Source organism: Anguilla anguilla, chromosome 3, assembly GCF_013347855.1.
Source record: "Anguilla anguilla isolate fAngAng1 chromosome 3, fAngAng1.pri, whole genome shotgun sequence".
In the NCBI taxonomy this organism is placed as follows: domain Eukaryota; kingdom Metazoa; phylum Chordata; class Actinopteri; order Anguilliformes; family Anguillidae; genus Anguilla; species Anguilla anguilla.
Window position 1 is genome coordinate 42084986 of NC_049203.1, and position 20532 is coordinate 42105517.

The 20532-nt window shown below is 45.2% G+C and overlaps 1 protein-coding gene across 1 annotated transcript in view; it reads right to left on the reverse strand.

Moving 5' to 3' along the window:
- dop1b (DOP1 leucine zipper like protein B) overlaps window positions 1-20532 on the reverse strand; it is a 51028-nt gene that overhangs the window by 13210 nt on the left and 17286 nt on the right. The window contains exons 12-30 of the mRNA XM_035409715.1: window positions 20234-20345; window positions 19720-19935; window positions 18721-19058; window positions 17089-17528; window positions 15647-15918; window positions 15235-15387; window positions 14863-14963; window positions 14136-14326; window positions 11225-12797; window positions 10511-10610; window positions 9869-10060; window positions 9320-9445; window positions 8896-9030; window positions 4696-4751; window positions 4275-4379; window positions 3770-3836; window positions 2329-2476; window positions 1992-2074; window positions 618-727 (exon numbers count right to left, since the gene is read on the reverse strand). Of these exons, the coding sequence (XP_035265606.1) occupies window positions 618-727; window positions 1992-2074; window positions 2329-2476; window positions 3770-3836; window positions 4275-4379; window positions 4696-4751; window positions 8896-9030; window positions 9320-9445; window positions 9869-10060; window positions 10511-10610; window positions 11225-12797; window positions 14136-14326; window positions 14863-14963; window positions 15235-15387; window positions 15647-15918; window positions 17089-17528; window positions 18721-19058; window positions 19720-19935; window positions 20234-20345 (4518 nt within the window). The remainder of the gene's footprint in view (window positions 1-617; window positions 728-1991; window positions 2075-2328; window positions 2477-3769; window positions 3837-4274; window positions 4380-4695; window positions 4752-8895; window positions 9031-9319; window positions 9446-9868; window positions 10061-10510; window positions 10611-11224; window positions 12798-14135; window positions 14327-14862; window positions 14964-15234; window positions 15388-15646; window positions 15919-17088; window positions 17529-18720; window positions 19059-19719; window positions 19936-20233; window positions 20346-20532) is intronic.

Here is a 20532-nt window from a genome sequence, read left to right on the forward strand (position 1 = left end):
ATTCCACAGAGAACCTTTTATTTTCCAGTACAATTTTTTTTTTTTGGGGGGGGACTTAACAAGTTTCCTCTACTCTATAGAGAGTAGCTAGTCAAGCTTATAGCTTGATGTATGGTTGACTGTATACAGTCATTCTGCCAGGCTGAATATGCTTGAGTCAACAATGGCTGGACATATCCCTAATGTGAGACGTGATCTGGAAATCAAGGACCACGATCGAAATAAGTCCAGGACTTTTTCATATTATCCATGACAATTTCTTCACATGCAGGTTTTTTGTTTCATGTGTTTTAATTTTGTCAAATAAACTAAACTAATATGATAAACAGTTGGCTTGCTAGCAATTTACGACAAAATGTTTGTTTCATCGATTCAGACCATTGGCGCACATTAATTTAGAGCCATTAGAACCATTTAGAATCAAGTTTTTGCCGGTACTACTTCATACCCAGGTGTTTATGGGAAAATAATTCACACTTCCCAGCCAATAAGAATTGAGTATTCAGCCAAGGCATTGTATAAGACAAAAATAAAGACAAAAAGCAGGACAGGAATCAGGATGGGCTGGGTGTGTGTGTTTGTATTGTAAGAAGGGCCTGTCTGGTCTCTGTGGTTACCTGTGGTTTTTCAGGTATGGAAAGACGTAGTACATGAGGCGGGAGATAAGTGGAACAGCTTTCTCCTTCTCATCGCTGCGGTACACCATGTCCAGCAGAGGAGCCAGCACCTGTGGCAGAGCAGGAACCTTTCAGCATTTACATACTGTGCACATTTGTGCCCACGCACACACACACACACACACACACACGCATATACATGCAATGGCACCTCAGCACACACAGACACACATGAACACGCATATTTACACAAACTCACACACAAACACACAACTGCCCCATTATTTCAACACAGCAACATCACATTGTTGCTTACATTCACGTCACTCTTTGCATAGAAATGTCTTCATCAAAGACACTCTTGTTATGCATATATTTCACAAACCATTCTTTTTATTTTTAGTTTCTAAGCAGGGCTTTTCTTTGAAGAAGCATTGCTTAAAGGAATACTATGCAGGACTTTTAAGCCTGTGTTTACAATCTGCTCCATCTTCAACCCCCCCCCCCACTCAGCCCCGAGTGCCTGACTGAGTCACGCGAAACCATTAAAAACTAGCGGTAAATTTCTCCCCTCAATTACACAGGCCATACGTTACATATTTTGGCTGGGGCCACAAATTGGACATGTACAAATAATTTGAAAACTGGACATTCCGATCAAAAACCGGACATCTGGCAACCCTAGCAGGATAGCTAGACGTAACGTTACTTACAGATCCAACAGAAAACAAGCCAACTCCATGTTGCTTTTCATCTCCTTGGCAAACTTTAGCTGATGGGCCATTGCAGTGGCCAGCTAGCTGGCAACAAACACTCCGTAATCTAATTCCAAACCACAGGCTTTGTTGCCACACCCACCCGTCCCCACACAAAAAACAGCACCATGCCCAGAAACATCCCAAACACATTTTAGAATAACAAACACAGGTAAAGGTGCAAGATTATGGCAAAAGAAAATAAAGATAGAGATTGCCAGTGAATCATAGATAAGCCTTAGCGTGGTTATTTTATAAAATTTTCATGGTAAAAATCCTGCATAGTGTTCCTTTAAGCAAATAAGCCTTCCAATGCAAACCCAACAGGAACACATAATCAACAAATTTGAAGCACCCCACGCCACCACTTCACTGTTCCATTTGTGTCATTCTACTGTGACTGAGCAGGACATTAGGCATCACGGGTAAGCCTGCTTGGGTACCTGTGCCACAAAAATAAACATTCACTTCTTTATAAAAATGGCTCCAAATATACTCCTATTGGACCGACACTTTGGATCAGCCAATAGGAATACACTCTAGTTAGGTAGAAGCAGAAGGAAGACATGAAGCAACCAACTGGTAACAGTGTGAACAGAGCCCGTGGAGCTGTTCCTACCTCAGCCAACAGGGTGAGAGCCTGAACACTATAGACAGATGGGGCGGAAGATGAGACCATGGCGCTGGCCTGAGCATCCGCGTCTACAAAGGAGGAGACAAAATGACATCACACGTGCTACAATATTGAATATCTGTCTTATTTATGGGATTAGCACCTGTCCTTATCCAGAAGCTGTATATATTTCACAGAGAAAATTCAGTTAAAGGTGCAACAGCAGTGCCTCTGCCTGGAATTTAACCCTATAACCACTGAGGTTCCACCCCAGTTCCTGAACCCTAATGTGGTGTTAAACTCACAATTGGCAGGTTGTGTAAATTGCGGCTTTCATAGTTACCGCAAAGGTCGGCGTCCTCCGGGTCGTCCTGCTCCAGACAAACTTGTGGCTGATGCTTGACCTCCAGGCTGCGGCTGAGCCAGCTGGTCTGCTCCAGGGAGGAGCCTGCCACTCCACCCACCATCTCCAGCACCCGCTGGGTCACCTCCTGTAGCCAGCCACAGAGACAACCACCCAATGACAAAATGATTTTTCCCTATGACTAAAATGGCGACTTGCATTGCCCCTTTTCTACTCTATCAATCGCACAAAGGTATTTGTACTAACCATCTTTTAGTGTGTGTATTTGATACATATCAATCATTCATTATTGCTCACATAAATACTTGATTAATATGCATGCACTTGCACTGAACTTCAAGCCATCTTGGTTATATCACTGTATTCCTAAGACTGATGATGTTCTCCACTTCAGTAAGGCACTCTGTATAAGAGCACTTGCGGCGTGAATGCAATAACTAACAGGAAATTTTGTGTGCCAAAAAAAGGATTTATTGTCACTCTGATGTGCATCTCTCTAAATCAGCTCTGCTCCTTGCAGGGTTGGTGGATTCCATACATTCCTTCACACACAGGCACAGTAACAGGAGAGACATAATCTATCAACAAGCTATCACTCTACCTCATATTTACAGACATCTATATGAATACTAACACACACCCATATACAGATCATTAAACACTATTAATGCACTGTAGTTGTTTGCTAGTTCGTTTTCATTGTATTTATTGGGTTTTTTTGCAGGTCTATGAAAATGCTTTCTTCCCTCTCCCCAGTTTCATCCCTTTCCATCATATATCAAGGGGCCCCTGTGTGCTGTGGTTGTTTTCGTGCCATATGTTCCACCCCTCTGGAAACAGGGAGAGGAGGGAGTATGAGTGGACGGAGATAACACAACCAACAGGCTGGTGGAGAGGACAATGATTTACCCAACAAGATGCTTTAAATAGGTCAACATCAAGTATTTTGCATATTTGTCCAGCAACCGAACTTAATGAATTTTGGTCCAACCAGAATTAAAATATTAAATTGATGCTATCCTGACTTATCAAGAGTAACAGAACTTAAATATTATCAGTTTAGAGACTTCCTATAATACCCTTTTGTTTCTTGTGATATTTTTGAGATGATTAGCATTCTGAGGGCAACTTTGAAACTTTACCGTGCTGTCTTTGCCTGAATTTGTATTAAAGTTGGTTGAAAAGTGCATTCCCGTCTCTGTCAAATTATTTCTCCATCTGCCGTCATCCTCTCCCCTGGTTCCTCCCAAATTCTGCTAGTGCTAAACAAAATCAGGTGGCTGAGGATGGAATACATAATGAAGGTGTGCCACCTACCACGACCCTGAACATGGCTCCTTGTGTAATACTCCTAGATGCTTAAAAATGGAATTGGAATGTTGCATCCCACAATGCACCTTTCTCATACTGTTAATCCTACCTGAATGTCTTTTGTGTCTCTCTTGTTGTCCAGATTGGGAACTCTGTTTACAAAATCATTGAGAATCCTGATGGAGAAACCAAAGTCAACTCTCAGAAAAGGTAGTTTTTCAAAAATACCAAAAAGGATGACAAAAGGAAAGGCACCATTGTTTTCACTCAATTCTGAACTATTTTAATAATCAATAAAGTGGTACAGATGATGAAAGTCTATTAGAAGAAACAGACAGACAGTAATAATCGATTAAGCACTACATATTTATACTCCCCCCAGAATAAGGCCTGGACAGAAAGCTTTAATTCATAATGCACTATGTGCACTGTTCCACTGCAGAGCAGGGTAAGGTCAGGCAATAGTAGTTTAAAATTTACAATGGATTTTGATCTCCTTCAGAATTTTCTAGCCGGAAGTATAACCAAACAGAACTAGTAGAGCATGCACTGCGCACTGTGCACCGTTTATACTCTCGAATAGGCAGTATTGACAGACAGCACAAATCACTCACCCTAGCAGCAGGAAGTGTCCAGGTGGGGCCAGGTTCAGCTGTACCGATTCCTTCAGTAAATTCAGAATGGGAGTGATGTTCTCCTGGAGGCTCTGTACAGCCAGGCTGGGAAAGAGGGCACAAACCACGACAAACCACACACTTATGAAAACTGTACAATTGCGCACAGCTTTATGTGCCATTATGCTGTTAACCAAACATTCACTTGTACTACACAGTATATACTGTAAACTTTGTTGATCCTTTTCTGCAGTTACCAATACTTTTATTAACCCATTTGCACTTCTGTACTTTATTCCGTCAGATTCTGGGTAAGGTGCTCTGCAATGAAAAACCACCAAATTACACCAAGAGCACCTTACCCAGTGCTTGTAGGCTGTAGGTATTAGAAAATGCATTACTGCGGACAGCGGTATCTTACCCTTGGATGAAGGCATAGCTGAACTGGAGCATGGGAATGTCAACAAGCGTGGATTTCTGAAAGGGAGTGGGTGTTAAAGCAGGTTAACAGAGGAAAATCACCCCAATCCACACTTATGGTACTACTGACTGATACACTATATGACCAAAAGTACCTGGACACCCCTTGGTCAGGGTCTGTTTTTCATAGTTTGGGCTGGGCCCGTTTGTTCTAGTGAATGCAATACTTACTGCTACAGCATTCAATCACATTCTAGATGATTCTGTCAGGGTTCATACACTTTTTCACCAATGATTTTCAATGACTTTTCCATGACTTCTCCACAACCTTTAACTGAATTTCCATGACCAAAACAAATGACTTTATCTCAGCGGGACGATTTAAAATTATTTATTGTAACACTAAGTAAAATTAGGTCTGCATCTGAAACATATGGTGCCTCTCTAAAACAAATAAACACCAGACAGACACACTTAGATACGTTCTTTCATATTTTAATTCGAATAGTTTAACATTTTAGTCAATGTCTCAAACAGGGCTCGAAATTGCGACCATTTTGGTCGCATATGCTCCCGAAATTTAATCTGTGCGACTTCGAAATATAATTGGGAGCATTTGTGCGAGTGCAAATAATTGTTCTGGTGCAACCTTTTTTTTTTTCTTTTTTCAGTCGAACGTCTCTTCCTCTGTACATTCGCTAGTTAGTACACAGTATGTGCCTTGTGAGCTGACGGTGACCCTTCTAATCAATCGTGAGCTTGACATTCTTACCTTTAATGCTGATTTTAAATTGGTTAATATTAGCCTTCAATCACTCCCTTTTACAGCACTCCACTGTCACGCGACACAGAGAGCTAATGCGTTTACTTATGTTACCTGAAGACAAAAGTTTATGTTCAATTTTTTAGCGTTATCGAAAGCTGAAAAGTTGAAGCGAACGATTGCGGCATTTTTTTTTAAACATTAACGTAGTGTTTTGTGTAGCGACCCGGTTGAAACAGCTAATTTCTCCGATGCAGTTTACTGGCGGTTGATTTAATTAGCGGTATTAATGTGACGAGAAGCGCTTTGTCGTTTGAATGCATAACACGCAATTCCTTTAAGAGTCGACACATTTTAGGCGTGACAGTTTAACTGTTACTTGTAAACCGTACTGTTATATTGTCGTTTTTTATCAATTAAAAATCTATTGCATATATTGTTGGTGCTCCTTACATTTTGGTGGGTGCTCCTAACTTTTTGAAATTGGGAGCACCAGTGCTACCAAGTAAAAAAGTTAATTTCGAGCCCTGATATATTATTGAAGCTGCACTTCCCTGGCATATTGTTGGCACAGTAGGGCACGAGTCAGTAGGGCCTACGTTTACTAACTGCTACATTAGCAGAAGCGTGCCTGTTGGGCGTGCCTGTGAACAGACTGAGCCAGACCGAATTAACTTCTCACACCACCAAAATACCGCGAAGGTTACGTGCCAATTTACGTTTTATTACTATACATACTATTTTTATGATTGATTAATTATCAATTGTATTTGATGCAACTTTAGCTATATTTCCATTACTTTTCCAAAACATTTCAAAAAATATTATTTTCCATAACTTTTCCAGGGCCTGGAAATTGCATTTTAAATTTCAATGACTTTTCCAGGTTTTTCATGACCGCACGAACCCTGTTCTGTGCCTCCCCAACAGTTTGGGGAAGGCCCATTCCTATTTCAACATGACAATGTCCTCGGGCACACACTGAGTCTATGAAGAAAGGGTTTTGTAACGGTGTGGATGAACTTGACTGGCCTGCACAGAGGCTGGACCTCAACCCCAACTGCGAGTCAGGCCTAATCGCCAAATCAGTGCCCAATTTCACTAATGCCCTTCAGGATATGTGATACATCACACATGAAACTAATAAGCAAACCGCTTACAGAGCATCAGTCTCTTCCAATTCAAATAATGTCTTTAAATAGCATCACATTTCCAGCATTGGCCAGGATGGTTTTTAAATAGGGCTGAATGAGAGATTTATTAGCAACCAAAGTAACTGATGCTACTTGCGTTACTTGCTTGTTTGTTTCATATGTAATGTAGCCCATATACATGAATAATTTGTGTGCGTGTGAGTGTGGGCGTATGTGTCTTATGTGTGTAAGTGCGTGTGTGCATATGTATGCATGTGGATGTCAATGTAGATAATGATTGTTGAGGCCTGCCAGTTTTTAAATTTAAATTTTTAGGAGGCAGTTTCAGTTTCAAATCGAGGTCAGTGTGCTACAAATGGCCTTGTCTCATGGATAATATTTTGTCTGCAATTGGAGATTTGCACTACTGGTTGGACTTAGCAATTATTGCCTAAAACCATCACCTTTGTTGTTAAAAGCAGATGTAAATCTCCAATTTTACAGAGGCATTCAATAGCTGAGCTGAATTACCATCTATCATACAGTATTCATGTTTGGCCTCATTAGAAAGAGACTAAAACGATGAATTGATAATAATATCATGGTGCTTAGCCCTGTTTCCAACAATATAAAGCCACTTTAATAAGTACATTTGTCAGCTTGTAGACAAGCCTGTTCTTGTCTGCCCAGTTAAGGCCTCACCTAAACAGGCCAAAAATAATCTTCTGATCATGCATGGGCCAGAAAAGGCATGTGGGGTATCAGAGTCTTGCATCTGAGTCTGGTGTTTTGGTGTTTGGTCTTGCGTGAGGTCCAACATTCTTGGTCTTGCAGCTGATCTGCTATTTTTACATGTCATCTCTGGCTTTATTTTTTGTACCAGTTGAGTGTCGTGATTTTGTTATTTTGTTGCCAAGGGCTTTTAGAGATACAACTTTTTTGAATTCTTACAACTTTTGAATTTGGACCGTCTGCATTTCTGTGGCTTCCATGGAGTTCAATCTAGAATGGTTCCTGGAAGACCCTATAATCAAAATGCCGGACAGCTGCCAGAAAGCTGACCTTGTGGTGAGCATGGACTATTTTAAAATCAATGTGGTCCACTCAGATACAATAAGGGCCATTAAAGCTAAGGCAATGGAGGGGTTGCTCGTACAGCAAATACTGTTTGTGGATGCTGACCCTTATTAAGGCCAAGAGCCCCAAAACTACAGTCAGTTTAAACAACTAGAGCTGGAAATGAAACGCTAAGAGATGAGAGAGAAGGAGTTGGAGGTAAAGGTACGCCGAATGGAGTCAGAGGTGGAAGCTATGCAGGCTGTAGCAGCGGGCAATCGCCTGAATTTGATGTCAGCAAGAACATTCTCTTGGTTCCCCTCTTTCGTGAAACTGCGGTGAATAAATATTTCTCCATGTTCAAACTGGTTGCCATCATGCTTTTCCTAGGGGCGACATAGCTCAGGAGGTAAGAGCGGTTGTCTGGCAGTCAAAGTGTTGCCGGTTCGATCCCCCACCCTGGGCGTGTCAAAGTGTCCCTGAGCAAGACACCTAACCCCTAATTGCTCCCAACGAGCTGATTGGTACCTTGCATGGCAGCCTTTCACCGTTGGTGTGTGAGTGTGTGTGTGAATGGGTGAATGAGAGGCATCAATTGTAAAGCGCTTTGGATAAAATCGCAATATTAAAAAAAATGCAGTCTAGGGATGCCTGGCCGCTGTTTCTGCAGTGCATAATGGTGGGTAAAGTAAAAAGGATGATGCTCTCTAGGGTCATATGCCATTCCTCATAGTGTCATTGAACGACGAGCCTGGTTATCAAAAAGATACCGAGACACCAGCGCTGCAATGTTTCATTTTGGACAATATTTTGCCCTGAGGTTCAAATTTGCCCCCCTTGTCAAATGCCCTGACAAACTCAAGCAGAAATTGCAACGTTTGATCATGATTTATCATCCCTTCTACTGCTGAAGACGAGGATAAATCCACGCTTGCGATTGAGGACAATAAGACAAAGTGTCGAGGGGTTTGAGAGGTTGTCTCTGGCATGGGAGCAGCTTACTGGGCAGAAGAAAGACCCAGACATTAACAATTTAAATCCAATAAATCTATTTTTCATGTTGGATAAAAGGGGAGTTTAACTGTTGAAACATTAAATGAAGGTGTTAGCTGTTAAAACTGCTGGATCCGGAAATTGTCATTTTAAACAGATTCTTACTTCTCCAACAGTGCGTACGTTTGCGTGTGCTGAGATGTGATTGTGTGTGTGTGTTTCCAGCATGTGTATCGATGTGAGTAGGGGTGTGTACCTGGTCTCCTTTTATCTGGTGTGGTTTTTTCACCACCTCTTTGACGAGCTGCAGGATGGAGTCAGTGCGCAGCGAGGTCAGAGACTTTACCAGCTCCACAATTGTCAGATGGGACTCGCTGGCCACTGGCAAGATCTACACACACAATAAATAGAGACCCCAACCACCAGTAAGCTGTTACATACTACAGTGACACCAGCTACACAGCCACACATTTCCCTCTAGTTTTACCTTTTCAAGTTATATCTGTGCTCAGTCCACTAGCTACAGGTGAAGTTTAAGTCTGAAGGTATTGTGATCACAGGTGACTAATTCTCTGTCTCTGTATATCAGTCTGATCATCATGATGCCTTCTGACTTATGCCTTCAGACTTTCACTAAAGTGAGTTCTACACCAGTCATTTCATAGTCAGGCTTCTCACACCTTGTTCTTGCTGTGACTCCTCCTACTTTTTCGGTTGTTCCAGACAGCCCCCACCGATGCCATGACCTGCACCCCAAACTGCACTGTGAGTGGGTTCAGGAAGTCCAGAATCTTCTGTCTCAAGATCTGCAACAAAATTTTTTATTTTTTTAGCACTTCCCTAACAGTTGGCATTAATAGGATTGGTCATAATCTCTGAAAATTCAAAATTTCCTCCAGTAACAGAAATGTTAGATGTCCTATATTAAAGACAAAAACACAGGTATACATGCATATACAAGACCATCCAGATTCATACCATTGATGAAAAAGAATAAGTAAATCTTAGGCAACAATGTAAAATCCATGTGTCATCCATCACCATAAGGAAAAACAAAGAACTCTCAAGAGAAGCAACACATTTAAAACTTTTTCAAATAAATGTAAAGTTTGAGAAAAATACAAATATGCACATACACTCCATGTTTCTCTCTCTCTCTTGCTCTGTATGCATTCCTCCCTCTCTCTCCCCCATCTCTCTCCTTCCCTCCCTTCTGAAACCGCAGTCACCTTGCTGCTCCTGAAGTAGACAGAGGAGGTGTTTCTGCCACCACCAGGGGTGGAGTCTGAGGTCTTCTTCTGTGTCTCCTCCCTCCGGACCACACCCCACAGCAGCGCCATGGTGTTGACTGCACGTGGCAGCTCCTCGATGATCGCATTGCGTGCATTACGGATGTCTGCTGGGTCAGGAGCCATGGGAGACTGAGGAGGGATGAGAGAATAGAGACAGAAATGGAGGGACAGGGAGAGGGGAAGGAGGAAGCAGGCCGGAGGGAGGGAGAGAGAGAGAGAAAGTGAGAGCGAGAGAGAGACTTTTGCTGCAGTGTTTATGGCCCTCAGTGAGCAGCTTGTCACCGGTGATGCTTTGAGAAAACTGTTGGATTTTTGACTGGTTTGTCTCAGTATTCAAATTAGAAAATAACTTAAATTGATTATTTTCTCAACCTGTTGTCCTGTTTTGCCTGTGTGCCCCATTTGCTCTTTTCATGTATATACACAACATTCGGTCAATATATCCAGTTATTTCAGCTTTGACTAGTGTTGGAAGATGAATGTGGCACCACAGGCCTCAAGCTCTCATTGAATGGGGGCTTGGCCGGAATACAGGGATGATGCAATGGAATGCTGTGTGATGTCACATTCAGGTCTCACCTTCTTGTCCTCCAGGAGGCAGTAGTGGGCAATGGTGGTTAGCCCTTCCAGCAGGGTCAGAGGGTAATCTGGGGCGATGTTCTCTCTCTTTGGACTCCAGCTGCTCACAGGAGGAGAGCAAGCAAACATGTGAAGGCCTGCTCCTTACGTGCTCCTCACCTTTCTATTACAGCTCTCTGCTCCTACCCTGCCCTTCACTTGCTTATCACCCGCTCCTCAGAAGCTCCTAATATGTTCCTCTAGTGCTCCTCACCGTCCTATCACAAATCAGGCTTTATGTTAGAAACCATGCATGCGAACCCTCGTTGGAATCCAAAAAAAACAGAATCCAAAACAATAAAACTACAAAACAAAGTCAGGCCCAGGTTTGTCTAAATTTTCTGTGTACATAACTTTCTATCCTTGCCTGTTTCTCATCTAAATAAAATCAGCGTCTCCTGCTTATCGACATCACAGGTATTTTACGTGGGACCAGACATTCACAGATGAAAATCGTAAAAGAACAAACTCTCTGATTCAAGTGACGCAAATACCACAGTGTTCTAATGCAGCTGCTGCAGTAGTTACTATTTCAATCTATTTATCTCTATCCAAAGCTATTAAAGAGTGAGCGTGCATACTTCAATGAAAATCTTAAAAGTGTATGAATTTAAACTGTATGTTGTTTTTTGTAGCACTTGTGCAGGTAGAGATGGGCTAGGGTGGGGGGACTACCTGTGGGAAGCCTTGAGGGACTCATGGTCATACTGCCTGACCAGCTCATCCAGGTTCTTGCAGATCTGGGCGATGAAGGGGGCGACAGTGACGGCCAGCGAGCGGCCCAGGTAGGGGAGGGTGGCGGAAATAAGCGTCACCCAGGGCCCGTGCAGGGCGTAGCCGTACTGGGGCTGCAGGGCGCGGGCGGCAGCTGAGACGAACATGCCTTGCGAGGGGATGGGTTGGGCCTGCACATACTGCAGCGCGCGGATCGACTGCTGGAACTGCACAGCCGTCTGCCACTCCCTGGCAAGTGGGGAAGTCGCCGCGGCGACGGGGGCGGGCTCCGAGCCCCCGCCCGGCCACACCTGGTGCTCCAGCACGATGAGGACCTGCAGCAGCTTCAGCAGCTCCATCTGCAGCGGGTGCTCGCACCACACCGGGCCGCGCCCAAAATTGATCAGCTGCTCCTCCGACAGACCGCCCCGCCCCTCCGGAAACTCTTCCCCCTGGGGGTCGCCCTGCCGCTGGCTGACGTACATGGAGGCGGAGAGAGAAAGCAGGATGTACTGCTGCACCTTGCAGTCCGTCAACAGGCGGCGCACAAAATCCGCGTTCCGGCCCTCCCGAGAGGCCGTCAGGCCCACCAGCTGCCGCACCAGGCGGGTGAGCACCTCCACGCTCTTCACCTGCACATCGCGGTTCCCAGCCAGGTCGCGGGGCCCCAGACGCAGGTGGCAGGGGTAGTACGAGCGTAGGAACCGCAGGCACAGGCAGGTCAGCAGCTCCACCAGTAGGGAGTGGGGGCAGGGCGAAGGGGACTGGGTCTGCAGCCGGCCGTAGAAGCTGCGGCCCTCCAGCGCCTCCCGGTGGCGCTGCAGCAGGTTGCAGATGAGGTTGAGGTGGGCGGTGGAGCTGGTGTCCACGCCCGTGTCGCAAATGGCCTCCACAAAGGGTCGGCCGTTGGTCCGGAGCAGGGTCTCCAGCACGGAGAAGGCGTAGAGCACGCGCGTGGAGTCGTAGGGCTGCAGGTAGAGCAGCGCGTGGCGGAAGAGCGAGTCGATGGCCTCCCGCCGCTCCAGCTCCTGCTTGAGAAGGCGCGAGCGGGCCAGCGCCTCCAGCTCCGCCTCGTCCTCGTCGCTCGACAGCGACTCTGAGGCCTGCGTGCGCTCCGAGTCGCTGCGGCGGAGTCCGTTCGGGGCGTGGCCAGGGGCGGGGCCGTCACAGTCTGGTCGCTGCAGGTAGGGGGTGGAGCCTGAGCTGGAGTTCTCCGTGGAGAGTTGGGCGCCGCTGGTGTCCGCTGATTCGGTATGCTCGCTGTCCTCTGCCTGCTCCTCTCCCTGCTTCTCCTGTCTCCCCCCTTCCTCTTCTTCTTCAACCTCTTCCTCGGTGTTGTCACTCTCACTCCCACACTCCCCAGGGGGCCGCATTTCAGGAGCATGCTCCACCTCGGCCCAGAGGGCCTCACGGTCCACTATGGTCACACGACCCAGCAGCCCATCCTGTGATAGGCTGTCAGTTGCCATAGCGTCACCAGACTGCGCATTGCGAGAGGATGCTCGCTCCTTGCAGCTGAGAAGCTTCAGGTTACCTGAATAGAAATGACAGGAAGTAATTTAATAAATTACCTACATAATCTACATGATCCATATGGCCCTGTGCATCATGCTTCTGGCTGATTGCTGAAAACTACTATAACTCTTCAATAGTCTGAATGCAAAACAAAGGCTTTGTGTCAGGATTACTTATGTTTATGGCTTCTCACAGATCAATTAACCACACCCCCTCTTCTCAACTTTGATGCTATACGCTCCAAACATTCGGCCAAACAATCAAGTGAACACTATATTACTACATTATACGTGGCTATTACCATATGAAATTCACTTTTTTTTTATTTACATTCTTTGGCTAAGGTGATAAATAACTATGTTGTAAGTCATTGTTTTTTAATGTTTTCTATTAAAAAAAAGGCTGTAAATACACAGTTATCCCCTTAATATACTAACATGGTGAAATGATCAAAATTCCAAGCTGGCTGTTGATTTTGAGAAGTGCCTTCAGCTTTTTGGCCAATTTAGTGAGGCTTGAAAAGCTGAAAATATGCATAGCAAAGTTAAGGTTTCCAAATTGTTGTTGCATACAGGACATAATGACAGAAACCATTATGGTCAATTAGGCCTTAATAGACTATGCTTGGCCTAAATGTACTTAAACTACTTGATGGGCAACTACAAAAATATGACCAGAAAATGTATTTTGTAAGCCAGGTAGCAAGTGGCCTAAACATAAAAATCCTTGGTTAATACTAATATGGTGGCTAGAGAAGAACACATTGTAACTATAGATAAGAAGGCCATCAAGCTTATTTTATTAGCTGGCTATTGTTCCTATCATGCATTAAAGTCAAATAGCAAGAAAAATCTTTAATAGCTAACCAAAGAGCACAGCTTCCACCAGGTATTAGACCTAGTCTCTACCATGCACCCTAACAGATGCATTTACTGGTGTTAGCCATTATATAAAATAAGCATACCCATCTACATTCTTCTCGGCAGAAAATGTTAGTTGAAACACACTGTGACCTTTGCTTGTGTGCATAAGCATTAGTTATTTATCTTTTCATGTCATTACAAGTTATGATTATGAGTCATTACCCTGTTTGCTTATGATTATAAGTCATTATTCTGCTTGTTCCAACTATGTGTGAACTAGCTCCAATAAATTAATATTTGTTAGCAATTGGGTAGGGTTAATACAACTTTCTGAACTGACTGAATTGAGGGGGAACTGACCCCAGCCCTGGTTAGAACATATGATTTTATGGAATCTATGGTCAACCCACGATCAGGTTGTGATTGAAGGAGTATTTGAAGGTCATCTACCTGCAGTCAGGTTGCATTAGACAGAGCAGCTAATGGTCACTCACCCATGGTCAGGTTCTGTTTGACAAAGCAGATGGAGGAGCGCTGGGTTCTTGGTTGGAGCAGCAGGAGTAGAACCGGTTCCAGGATTCGGACCACATCGTTGAGGGACAGGGCCCGAACCAGCCAGCTCTGTCCCGCTGCATTGATCGACCCATCCTGACTGTTGAGGCTGTCCAGAACCATAAACAGAGACCTAACAGACACATGAGCAGAACCCCAAACAGAAAACTTAGCAAAGGACTGGCAGAGTACAGAGTTCAGTTTATTACACCCCATTCACAAAGCAATGACCTGGGTAAAAGCCGTGTTTGCCGTTGGTGTGAATGGGTGAGCCTGTGTTCAACATGATTGCCGACTACAAGCAGTTGCATTAATCTTTCATTAAATGAATAAAGAAAACAAATCCTATAAATTCTAGGATTGCCTGACCAATCACCAGATTGTCCACACCGTCTGCCATGTTGAATCTCCAGTGTAGACAAACTTTGAAATGTCTGCTTTTAATAGAGTTAACTGTCTGGAATGAAATTTGTGGACCCGGGTCTTGCGTGAATGGTGAGGACCCAGTAATTACCTGTGACCGTAGTGGGGTGTGAATGGCTCAAATGTGGGTTGAACCCATATCCAATATTCAATATCCCATGTCAACCCCAGGTTTTGTGTGAAAGGGGAATTAGAAGGCAGCTGTGACAGATTACAAGAGTCAGTGTTGTCCCTAGGCATGGTCACCTGTCAAAGGAACGATTCAGCGACATGGTCCGACTGGTCTGGATCTCTCGGGTCAGGTGCCACAGAACTGAGAACCGGTGAAGAGCTTCTAGTCGTACCGCCTGAAACATCATATTTTTTGTAAAGCATGCTTGCAACCTGTGACAGTTCTTTCATGTTGGGGATGCATCACAGCTTTCACACAGAGGGTAAAATTAATCAATCAAGCGGGTTATACAGAAAGCAGTGTGTGTGTGAATGTGTGAGTGTGTGTGTGTGTGTTAGCGTGTTTTATTATATGCTTCATTACAAGTTCCTCTGCATAAGAGCAACCTCTGTGAATGTAATGTAAGATGTGGTGTGAGTGTGAGTGCTGAGTTCAGGACCCTGTACCTTGTCTTTGTGCAGTAACGCCAGGCAGATGATGTCCTCGCAGATGGAGGCGGAAGGTGCCAGGCAGTGCAAGCGGTAAAAGAGCTCCACGCAGGAGATATGGTGTTCCCTCCGCTCCGTATCCAGCTGCTCCCACAGCACCTGTGCCACACGCTGGAGGGGAAGGGGGGGCATTATACTCACATTTAATATCAATACCTCCACAATCATGCTTCACAGCATTCACAACAATGCAATGATCAGTCTAGTACAAGGCTAAATCACAAAATAATGCCGTTATTTGCTGTTAATAACATTGTTTTGTACTCATACTACAGTAAAATTAAGAACTGTTTTTCGTTAATAATTGCTCCCATCAAAAACCTTATGAGTTCTAGTACTGTGGAAAGACCTGCAAAGAGCTGCACTGTACCTGGTAGAAATCTGTCCCATCCTCGATGGCCTTCAGAACCCCAGGGCAAACAGGGGGCACAGTGACCATCTGCAGCTGCCCACAGAAGGGGTTGGTATCCGAGCTCTTGTATCTGCGGTTCTTGTCCTCTATGACCATGGCCAGCGACTGGGAGTGGTTAATCAACTCCAGCAGAGAGGAAATGGCCACATGCTGGATGTAGCAGTCCTTTGACAAGCAGCACAGCACCATCAAGGAACTCAGCCACAGAGGGAAGGCATCTTCACCACTGCCTGCATAAAAAAACCATTCTGATGTCACAAACAAAACAGCGTAGAATCTGTATCTTCTTCTATATATTTTCCCACTGTCAATTGCTCTGAATAAGAACAGCTGCCAAGAGCCAATAAATAACTTGTCACTTTATGAATAATCTTCCAAAACCTATGAAATACTTTAATGAAAGTTCAGCATTTAATGCCGCCCCCCCTCCCCCTCCCCCCTCCCCCTCCCCCTCCCCGTTTTCGGTTAAGCATTTGGAAAGTATGATGGGCTACTGACCTCCAAGCCAACTGAAACCCTCTGTTATGTGGGCAATGCTAGTGCCAATTCTGTGTTATCCTGTGGAGCTGCAGTCTACAGTTAGCACTGGCATTGTCTGGAATCAAAACCAGACCATGGGGCTCATCCATACACTAGAACAGTGCCTTGACAGGATGAGCCACCAAGCAGCCCTAAATCTAGCATGTTTCCCTGTCACTAGTCTCAGCTTCAACCTGTGTTCTGGGAGACATTTCGCTCAGAGTGAACTACCAAGTTTTATAACATCTGCTGATGGCTTCTGTTGTCTCTAAGATTTAATACATAAAAAGTCACTGCTATGGAAACAGAAATTACATTTGTTAAGTAAGTCTTTACTTACTGAGAAGTCTTTACTCAATAACTTTCCCACAATTTCTCCCACGGCGCGCAGGACTGCCGTCGTGGGCTATGCGTGGCAAATTGTGGTCACTCACTCACTCACTCACGGACGACCTGAGAGGGACTTTTTGTAGGACGCATGTGCAGGTGGTGCTTTGTTTAGTAGGACGCATACGCAGGTGGTACGGCACAAGATTTTTAAGCACAGCTTTATCGCCTAATGTTACTTTACCTAACCCTAACATGTTAGAGTTTCGCCTACTTTAGTTAACCTAGTTAGCGCATACGGATGCTATCCTGCACGCATGAGTAGGAGCTAAGGACACACAACTACAACCACCGATACAGATGTATGGACACATGAAGGACAACAAATGACGCTACAGAGGTAAGGACATGCCATTGCTAGCTAGCTATATAGTAGTACAGGTGCGCCGTGGGTCTGGACCGTTTCGTGCTTGTTCTTTGAAAACTTGCCCTTCACACCTTGTCTGGTGTCACAATTTTGATCTGAAGAGGGCCTGACAGCGTGCCAGACTCACCTGCATTGTGGAACATGGCGCTGTACAGCGCTTCCACCTCGTCCTCAGACAGGTACACAGGGAAGGTGGTGCACTCCAGCAGCAGGTGACAGGCTGCGGTGAAGGTCTGCCGGCACGCCTCCGAAATCTCCCCCCGGTCCCGGGGGATGTACCCCGCCCCCCAGTCAAGCCTCGCACGGCCCGCACACTTCCTCTTCTCTCCTGGGGAGAAGGAGATATCAGCCAGCTCTTGCTGAAGCTCTTGCTGCTGCTGCTGCTGGTGCTGGTGCTTTGGTCTGCCATGGTTGAAGAGCTCGGTCAGCTTCTCTTTGAATTGCGGCACTGAGATCTGGGCCAGCTGAGATCTGCCCGTGGGGACCGTGGGGGGGGCCTCCTGCTCCCCTATTTCCTGCTCCTCATCTTCCTGCTTCTTCTCCTTCTCCACTAACCGCAGCAGGTACCTGAAGAGCACAGAGCCAGGAACTAAAGTTCAGGCCAGGAGCCACATCACTGCAATCATCTATCACACTACTGCACGATAAACAATATCTAGTTCCTATTTATAAAAACAATATTTTAATTCCTGTTTTTCTTAAGTGTTTGTCATAGCCTGTATTTGATGTAGTCCTTTATTAGCTGCGATCGAAGCTCTATAGCTCTGTTAGGCAGTCAGTTGATCTGTCGGTTGGTCCACAAAAGTGTCCCACCCTGTAGCGGCCACAGTTTTCGCCCCAGGAGGCTGAAATTAGGCATGGTAGTTGGTGATGGCCGAAGGTAGAGCTGAGTAACTTTCAGGTCGATTGACCAAGAGGGGGCGTGGCGATGGGCATGGCCTATCAAAAAAGGAGTATAACTCCCGAATGGATGGAGGGTGTGTGCGCCTATGCATGCACACATAGATGCATGTGCGTGTGCAGTCGCAGCTATTGCGGATTCGCACTTGTTTTATCATTAGTTTTATTGCTACTTTGTTATTTTATTTTGAATGTACACTACATGGCCAAAAGTATATGGACACCTGACATCCAACATCTCACACATTTGAATCTGTCGACCGGTGGGGTGGGGGTGGGGGGTCACATTGTAAAATCCGTCTTACATTACATTGTTATGAAATATTGCGTTGTCATTCTGTTTTAAATTAGTACCGCTAGTTTTGCAATAGGGCATGAATGACGCATGGGGGCCCCCTGGTGGCCACAGGGGCCCTAAGCAGCCACTTAGTTCGCTTATGCCTCGGGCCGGCCCTGCTGTAAAGGACATTAGAGTGATATAACAGGAGCGGATAAGGATAGGGAGACACACTGCTCTTTCAAGGCATGTAATAATAACAATAACTTTGCTCTATTGATCTTGCCTGGTGTAATTGATCCTGCCAATATGATCACAAGGCGGGGTTTGCACTTTTTGAGAGTATTTAATTGGTTCCAATACACCAAACAAGATCAGTAAAGGCAGAAAAGTATTTGAATCCAAAACAAGTATTTGACCCAGGTCTGATACACACATCCAAATGCTGGGCAAGAGAGGAACAATAAAAGGGAAATAATACCCCAATAGTCCAATGCTACCAGAATTTTTTAGCTGTACCACAGAGAAAACAATCCAACGCGTAGCCCAGGAGAGATAGCAGCTGGGGTCATCTTTCCTTACCTGGTGATGAGAGCAGCCAGGATGTCCTGCACTATGTGGGTCACGCCCTCCATGCTGCCCCCCTTCCTCCACACACCGTCCTTCTCCGGGAACAAGCACTGCCCCGCTCTCTCCCTCCCCTGGAGGAGGTGCTGCTCTGAGGGTGAGGCGCTGAGGCCCAGTCCGCTGTCCTCAGAGCGCAGCGGTGGGAGGGCTGCATCCCCAGGCCCCGCCCTCTGCTCCTCCTCTCCGTTCAGCGCCACCATTTCCTGCGCCTCCTCCTCTTCCACTCCATCAGCGCCATCAACCTGCCCATCGTCCTCATCCACCTCCTTCTCCACCTGCCCCTCCTTCTCAACCTGCAATCAAGTAAAAATGGTATGACCCGAGACAATGGCATGGCACAGGGTCAAGGAGTATGTGCCACTGCCCGATAAGGTCAATGCCCTGACTTTGAGGAAATATACACTTCACTGTACATGATTATAATAGACAAAACAGACCCAAGTGAACAACATTTTAATCCATACTGCTCATCAAAACACATGTAAAAGGGCTCTGAACACTCTGCTGTGAGTGACTGCATGTGTATGTTTGTATATAGGTTGTAATTGGCTGAATTATAAGATGTATAAAAATATAGATGATACAAGACTGCCCAGAATCTATGTTGGCGTGGTAACTGCCACTGCACCCACCCCTTTTTTTTAAATAAATAAATAAATGAAATAATTTAATAAACGTGTTTTGTGTTTACTCAGTTTATGCTTTTTTTTTTCGTTTGTACTATCTAATATTAGTTTCTTGAGTTGGGGTTGGTCTTGTGAAAATAATAGCCAGCAGACCCAGTGGCTTCCCAGGGCTGTTAGAATGAGCATGATGTAGAATTCCAGTCGGCAGGTACTATGTGGCATAATGAGCATGCCATGATCATTACCAACTCATCTTCGGCTGTGCATGAGTCTATGTCCTACCCTAAATCCATCCCACCTCTCTACCCTAGGGTATGCTCTCTCTGACCTGGGCAGGGTCTCCGTATTCATCCCGGGTCTGTAGCTCCGCCTCCATGTCCATGTATGCCACGGGCATCTGGATCTTACTGAGCACCTTAAAGCAAGCACGCAGGCCCTGGGTCAGCTCCGATAAGCTCAGTAGAGTCATGTTACTCTGGAGGGCATGGAGCATGCTGCCCAGCATCTGTGGCAGGTACTGCGTTTGAATCTCAGAGTACAGCTCCTAAAGAACAAAGAGAGAGACAGAACATCCAGCCAATGAGAATACAGAAAAGGGGGGGAAGGGATTTTTTTCAAGTACATGACCCATTATCATTCTGTTACACTTACAGTAAATGTTCAGATCTATGATCTGAACTCCAGTCCCTATCACATATCTATTTTGAGGTACATTGCCTTTGTCTGTCAGAAAACCATACACAGTGCTATGCTGTGGTGAAAAAAAGGTGCTGCATACTTCTGATAATAACATAGGGGTCGCATACACAGTTAGCAGCTGGGATATGTGTGATCTCTCTTACCAGGGGGACAACGTCCAGCAGAAATAAGATGAGACTGGACAGCTCAGAGACAGAGGGTGGGACACTGCTGTCCATCAGCATGATGGTCGCTGAGTCACCTGACGCCTGTGCACTAGTGAGAGAGAAAAAACACCTTCAACAGGTGAGACTCATTACTGCAACTCCAACGGCACAGTACTAGTACCACTCATTTATGTGGCTGACCACAAATGGGTACAGCTAACTGGAGGAGACTGTCATGGTCATTTACATTAGGTGTATCTTCTAATAGAATTTACACTTAGCATAAACAGACAAAA